At 42.9% G+C, this 7,507-nt stretch overlaps 1 protein-coding gene across 1 annotated transcript; it reads right to left on the bottom strand.

Annotated features, from left to right (window-relative positions):
- Window positions 1–465: 465 nt before the first annotated feature.
- Window positions 466–7,278, bottom strand: LOC148137321 (putative G protein-coupled receptor 139). Its single transcript, XM_087982718.1, has 3 exons — window positions 7,209–7,278; window positions 947–1,667; window positions 466–643 (listed from the first exon to the last, which is right to left on the bottom strand). The coding sequence occupies exons 1-3, from the start codon at window positions 7,276–7,278 to the stop codon at window positions 466–468; spliced, it is 969 nt and encodes a 322-aa protein (XP_087838844.1).
- Between the last annotated feature and the right edge of the window lie 229 nt (window positions 7,279–7,507).

The raw sequence follows: 7,507 nt of genomic DNA, 5'->3' as shown, positions 1-7,507 counted from the left end.
GTTAGACCTCAGCTGGTGTATTGTGGACAGTTTGGGTTCAGTTGCAAAGATCTTGTTGCAGAATACAGCTGTGATTAGACCTATTTCCATGGAAGTAGTCAATCAGTGCGTGGTATAGAAATCGATCTGTCATAAGTTTACAGAATCCCATTCTCCAACAAGATCTGATTCAGACCAATTGCCAGATTATTTGCAGTTGCAGTTATCTAGATTTATAAGCAAGTTAATTCTCACAAGTCACCTTAATGCTTAAAAAGTACACAATTTGTCAAAGTATTTCTCAACTTATATCCGTCAGGGCAATTCACAGGAGCACCAATTCAAAAGGAAAATCCAATATCAATCAGGTCAATTTGCTTCTCAATTGGCACTCTTCCAAATTGTTCTGATGAGCACAGGGACGAAAGTTATTCCTTTTCATGAGTACACAAGTTCCGTACCGCTCAATAACTGGCGTCCTCAGTTTTATTTAAGCAATTTCAGAATTGGCATAAATGGAATGCTTACAATCTTTTTCACCTCCTCTCTGAATTTCACCTGAGTTACAACATAAATGCATGTGTTTGTACAAGAACTGGACAGTTGAAACAGATAACCAATCTGCTGCAGAATATAGCCAGGGTCATTGGGACCTGTGTAGTCGGTGGCACAGTGGTTAGCACTGCTGCCTCACAGCGCCAGAGACCTGGGTTCAGTTCCCGCCTCAGGTGACTGACTGTGTGGAGTTTGCACATTCTCCCCGTGTTGCGTGGGTTTCCTCCGGGTCCTCCAGTTTCCTCCCACAATCCAAAGATGTGCACGTCAGGTGAATTGACCATGCTAAATTGCCCGTAGTGTTATGTAAGGGGTAAATGTAGGGGTATGGGTGGGTTACGCTTCGGCGGGTCGGTGTGGACTTGTTGGGCCGAAGGGCCTGTTTCCACACTGTAAGTAATCTAATCTAATCTAAGTACTTGTAATTCGGTAATACAAGAAATTAATGACATAGGGCATCCACAGAACGATGAAGCTGCCCGATATGGCAAAGAGTAAAATCATGGACTTCCTTCGGTTCTCCGTTTCTGGATCCACCTGATCCCCTCCTTGCTTGGACAGCAATCCTTTCCGTACTCTGTTGGCCTGTAAAATGTGTTGGACTGTCAGAGCGTTGAAAAGTAAAATAGAGATAACAGGCAACACAGGGGTTAGGAGCCGATGTACCCAATCATATGCAATCCACATGGGCAATGTGTAAAATATGGGTTTTAACTGGCACTGCCATGGTATGTTGTCAATGATGTAGGCAGGTTGCAAAGTGAAAACCCAGGGGATATTCTTCAGACAGAACAGTAGACACAGCACTGCAATCACTGAAGCTGCTGTCTTTGCAGTGCAATACCTTGCTTTCAGTTTCTGGTGACAGATCGCTATGAACCGATCAAGAGTGAAAGTGACAGTTAGCCAAACCGATGTGTCCCTTGCCATACAGATCAGGACAATAATGTAGCTGCACACAGGGGTGATTTTCAGTGAAGAATCTGGGAAGTAAAAGGAAAGAGTGCGTTTCAGGATCACTTCTGTAATCACCACCATCAGATCCGCAGCTGCCATGGCCACCAGGTAGAGTGTGATGCATTTCGAGAGACCGCATTTTCCCTGAGGTAAAATCCAGATTGTCACCAAGTTCACTGCAAGGTGCAATAAAATACAAGTGATAAAACTGTCAGCTAAAGCAAGGTCCATAGCATATAATATTTTCAATGGATCCTCTCCAAATTGATTTTCTCTCTAGTCTCTTGCATTTACACTGTTTAAGTAAATGCAAAGCCAACTGATTTGAAGGATTGTGTTCAGGACAGTAACATTATCAGCAACCCTCACCCATAACTACATTTGAATGTTAGGGACTGGATTTGGTTTACTTTAAAGTAAAAAGCCAACCATAGGTGAGAAACTAAGTGAGAAAATGTTTTCCATGCTTATTCCTGGCAGTAGACATTTTTGCCTTGAGTTGGAGAGCAAACACTGGAAGATCCCACCAGCCAGTTGGACTTGTCTTATTTGGATGGTGACAAATCAAATGCAACAACAGTATATCAGACAGTCACTGATATGAGCTCCACCCTTTATTTAACCTGGTAGTAACAGAGCAAAGTACATTAGTTGACCAGATATGGAAGTGTGAGCTCATGTTAGTAATAGTGACCAGGAAAGTGTTGGCTTACCATAAAGCTAATTTGGTTCACTAATGCCCCATGGGAAAAGTAATGGTCTAAGTTTTTACTTTATTCCTTCACAGGATATGGGCATCACTAGCCAGGCCAACATTTATTGCTGGGGGATTCAGTTCAGAGTCAACCACATATTGGGTGCAGTCTGGAATTATGTATAGGCCAGACCAGGTGAAACCAGCAGACTTTCTTCTTTAAAGAGTCTTAGAGACCCAGGTTGGTCTTTGCAAAATTTGGCCATGGTTCCCATTTTTATTGAACTGAAATGTCACCATCGGCCAGGGTGGGATTTGAAACCATATTCCCTGAATATTAACCTAATTAATCATCTGATTGACACAACCACTACACTACATCCAGCCCATTACTCAAACGGATTCCTAATGAAGGGTTTGTGCTTGAAATGCCGACTCTCCTGCACCTCGGATGCTGCCTGACCTGCTGTGTTTTTCCAAGACCACACTTTTCGGCTTTGATTTTAGTTATGTCTAGATTGTTCAGATTCACCAAATCATATTTGGTTCTTCATTGCTCTATGAATAATCCAGTAAGATTCGAATTTGTACGACATCTCAGAGTAAGGTCTGCCATAGCCTCAAGAACAATGGATGGACAATAAACTCGTACAATACTAGAGATACACACATCATTACAAGTTATTAACGGCAACTAGCAGGTTAGATAGGGAGCTACTGTTGCAGTTGGGAGGAATTTTACACTTTTCAAACAGAGCTAGACATTTCAGGAATTAAGTTGGAAAAAGCTCAGACACAGAAAGGGACTGACAATAAGAAATGACGTGGCATGAATTTTAAATTTCACATTTTGAGTAGTCTCACATAACTTTAAAGAGGAGGAAGGGAGCTGTGCATGCAGTCATTACCAACATTTTATTTCAATCAACATCAGAAGGACAAGATCTCCAACCATCAATGAATCCTGAATCGTGAAAAGTTGGCAACACCAGAGGGAGACAGCCAGGTCCCTGACAGCTCTGTACAAAAGCAGCTCTCCCTCTCCCATTTCCTGGCAGACTGCATTCACTGTTCTTTTCCTTTAAGTCCACATGCAAGGGAGACACGTTCTTCCCCCTCTGGGAAAAGGGAATCTCTCCGAACTGTCACAAAAGGTTTGGTTTTTATATCCTTTTTACATGGGGATTCTGTTATTTGAATTTTCCAGTCACAGATAGTACATGTGATACCATTCATCCAATCACGATCAAGTTCCATCCATGACATTTGAATGGTAAATGAGCACCAGGGCAGAGAGGAGGGGAGGTAAACCAAGAGCCAGCTGCTCGATCTTTTATCTTATTCTGACAGGACGTCTAATTTTTACTTACTGGAACATCCTATCCCTGGTGCAGTGGCCTTATGTCTTTAGGTGGTACATCTTCCCCTTCTCCTGGGAAAGGAGCCATTTCAAGGAATCATAGAATCCTTACAGTGTGTGGAAACAGGCCATTTGACCCATCGAGTCCACACCACCCCTCTGAAGAGCCACCCCCGAAACTCTGCATTTCCCATGGCTAACCCACCTAGCCTGGACATCTGTGAGCAATTTACCATGGTCAATCTACCTAACCTGCACATCCCTGAACTGTGGGAGGAAACCAGAGCACCCAGAGGAAACCCATGCAGGCACAGGGAGAATGCGAAAACTCCACAAAGTCGCCCAAAGGGTGGAATCGATCTCAGGTCCCTGGGGCTGTGAGGCCGCAGTGCTAACCACTGAGCCACTGTGTCACCCTTTTATTTAGTATGAATCAGAAATCCATTATTACCACCTTTTCTCTATTCAATTACATTGGTCTCCTTCAATGGTCATCCCTGCTCCCAATGGGAGCAGCCTCCCTTCATCTATTCTGTCTGCACAGCTTATGGCTTTGAATGCTTTCATCAGACTTTATCAGCATACCCACTCTGACCACTCCTCAATGACATTTTGCAGTTCCATATTCGCCTCCTTGCAGTTCTTTCAGGTTTTGCGTAACTCAACCTTTCCAACCTCTCCACATGACTGAAGTTGTTCAAGCTGGAACTGTTCTGGTAATATTTGGTTCCAATGCACAAATCCCTTCCACAGCACCTTCATCTCCTATTTTGTACCTCCACATCTTTCTTAAAATCTGACCATTGGATGGATTGCAGCAGGTAAGGCTGGAACCAATATTTTACAAAGCCTTTACTTTCTCAGTTTGTGTCTATTCTTAAACTCCAGGATCCATTGATTTTCTTCAATGCTTTTTTTTGTCACCTTCAATATTCTTTTAAAAATTATTTCATGGGATGTGGGTCTCGCTGACTGGTCCTGCATTTGTCACCGGTCCCTAGTTTCCCCCTGAGAAGCTGGTGGTGAGCTGCCTTCTTAAATTGCTGTAGTTCATGTGCTGTCAGTCAACTCACTCTCTCATTGAAGACATTGCTCATCATCTCAGTTCCTAAATGGTTTACCACACATCCTTATACTTTGACCCCAGGTTCCAGACTCTCTGGTTATCAATAATGTCCTTCCTGTATCTATCTGGTCTAGCCATAGAGTCATAGAGCCACCCAACACAGAAACAGACCCTTATGTCCAACCAGTCCAGGCTGACCATCATCCCAAACAGAACTAATCTCACCTGCCTGTGCTTGGCCCATATCACTCCAAACATTTCCTATTCATGTACTATTTCCTATCCTGAATGTCTTTTGAACATTGTAACTGTACCCAAATCCGTCACTTCCTCTGGAAGTTCGTTCCACACACAGACCACTTTCTGTGCAAAAGAAGTTGCCTCTCATGGCGTTTTAAAACGTTCTCCTCTCACCTTAAAAATATGGCCCCTCGTCTTCAAATCCCCCGTCCTAGGGAAGAGCCACCTGCTATTCACCTTATATACACCCTTCATTATTTTATAAACCTCTATAAGGTTGCATCTCAACCTCCTACACACCAGTGAAAAGTCTCAGCCCCTCCAGCCTCTCCTTATAACTCTCGTAAATCTCTTCTGAACTCTCTCCAGCTTAATAATATCTTTCCAGTAACAGGGTAACAAGAGCTGGACAGAATACTCCAGAAGAGGTCTCACCAACATCCTGTACATCGTCAACATAACGTCCCAAAGAATTATCTATCTGAACCCCTCTGTCCCTCTGTTTGACAATATCGCCCAATGCTCTACTTTTAATTGTATAAGTCTTGGCTTTGTTTGTTTCTTAGAATTGTGCAGGATTCAATAAAATCCACGCTCATTCTTCTGCACTCGAGCAAATATAATCCCAAATGATACAACTTCTCCTCCACCTGCCATCTCATTTTAACTGCCCTCGGAAATGGCTGAGTAAGCCACTGAGTTTAAAGGGTAACAGGGGTTAGCTTTTCCAGTGATGCCCCCAACCCATGAATGAATGGAGATAGTAGAACTACAACCTGATGTTATCCTCTAGGTCCTTAGTGTCGAAGCAGCCCTTCCATGCTGTTGTTACCTACACTGTCCAATTCAAGTCCATTGTCCCTCTGGATAGTGCCAGGGCTGGGTGTTGCCAGCGTCTTTTATTTCACCAGATACCTCTTCCATCTCAACCAAGGGCCAAATTATCATAAAACTTGCTTCGGAAGTAAGAGGATGTGGTTTGGGTGGAACATGCATACCCCAAACTCTCACTAACATTGTCATTAAGATACCAAAGTATGATATGATCATTGCGGAGCAATCACAGAAGCAGAAGTAGGCCATTCGGCCCTTCAAGCCTGCTCCATCATTCAATATGATCATCCAACTCAATACTGTCCTCCCACTTCCCTTTAGCCCTCTGGCAAACATCCAATGTTTTGGACTCAACTGCTTTCTGTGGCAGGGTCAGCACTCTCTGAGTAAAGACATTTCTCCTCATACAGTTAACGTGAAGGTGCTCAAAGTGCACATTTTATCCTTCACTCATTGGCAAGTTTCTCTCACATGACCCAAGTTTACGAACTTGGTGAGACAACACAAATTGAGATTCTTTCAAGATTTGCTGAATCACTGGATTTAAAGTCCAGAGTGCTCACCATTTACGCAGTAGACTTTAGAACATAGAACATAGAACATTTCAGCACAGTACAGGCCCTTCGGCCTTCAATATTGCACCGATCTGTGGATCTAATCTAAAGCCCATCTATCCTACGCTATTCCATTCTCATCTATATATTTATCCAATTACCATTGAAATGCCCTTAAACTTGTCAAGTCTATTACTGTTGCAGGCAGTGTGTTCTACACCCCTACTACTCTCTGAGTAAGTAAACTACCTCTGACATCTGTCCCATATTTATCACTCCTCAATTTAAAGCGATGCCGCCTCGTGCTAGCCATCACCATATGAGGAAAAAGATTCTCACTGTCCACCCTGTCTAATACTCTGATTAAGTCACCTCTCAACCTTTTTCTCTCGAACAAAAACAGCCTCACGTCCCTCAGCCTTTCCTCATAAGACCTTCCCTCCATACCAGGCAAGATCCTAGTAAATGTCCTCTGAACCCTTTCCAAAGCTTCCATATCTTTCCTTTAATGTGGTGACCAGAGCTGTATGCAACACTCCAAGTGCAGCCACCCCAGAGTTTTGTACAGCTGCAATATGACCTCATGGCCCTGAAACTCAATCTCTCTACTAATAAAAGTTAGTACACCATATGTCTTCTTAACAACCCTATCAACCTGAGTGGCAACTTGCAGGGATCTATGTACATGGACACTGCGATCTCACTGCTCATCTACACTACCAAGAATCTTACCATTAGCCCAGTACTCTGCATTCCTGTTACTCCTTTCAACATTACACTTTTCCACATTAAACTCCATTTGCCACCTCTCAGCCCAGCTTTGCAGCTTATCTATGTCCCAATTTGTTTACAAACAGTTGCTAGGAAAAAACAATACAAACCTAAACTTAAACATGGTGTCGCAGAGAGACAAAGGCAATGCAGGTAACCCCAGATTCAATTATTTGGTAAATTCTGATGTGCACTCACCAGGAACTCCAACAGCAGCCAAGAAAGGGTAATAAAAAGCATAGATCACGTCAATAAATGTTTCATACATGCTTCAAAAAAAATTACAACATCTGTCTCTGACAGAGTCATAGACAGTAGTAAGTTGCTGATTCAAGACAGAACATTTAATACTGCAGGAGTTCCCTAGCTGGGTAATTAAGCTGCTTTCATACTGTTTGCAGGGAGCAGCATCAAGAGATTAGCTAACAGTCTCCATGGACTGGATTTCCAAATGACTAATGTATCATCAGCCATTACTTCTCTCTGTTGTATATTTA

This window comes from Chiloscyllium plagiosum, unplaced genomic scaffold (assembly GCF_037043375.1).
Source record: "Chiloscyllium plagiosum isolate Xiang-an unplaced genomic scaffold, Cpla_swu_hap1 HiC_scaffold_44, whole genome shotgun sequence".
Taxonomy (NCBI): Eukaryota; Metazoa; Chordata; class Chondrichthyes; order Orectolobiformes; family Hemiscylliidae; genus Chiloscyllium; species Chiloscyllium plagiosum.
This window is presented reverse-complemented; position numbering and strand designations above follow the sequence as displayed.

Excerpts from the sequence above, each read along its gene's own strand:
- LOC148137321 (XM_087982718.1), bottom strand. The coding sequence starts at position 7,278 with ATGTATGAAACATTTATTGACGTGATCTATGCTTTTTATTACCCTTTC. Across the intron at positions 1,668-7,208 it reads GGCTGCTGTTGGAGTTCCTG|TGAACTTGGTGACAATCTGG; the intron begins GTGAGTGCACAT and ends TGCACCTTGCAG. Across the intron at positions 644-946 it reads TACCGAATTACAAGTACTTA|CGACTACACAGGTCCCAATG; the intron begins GATTAGATTAGA and ends CCACTGTGCCAC.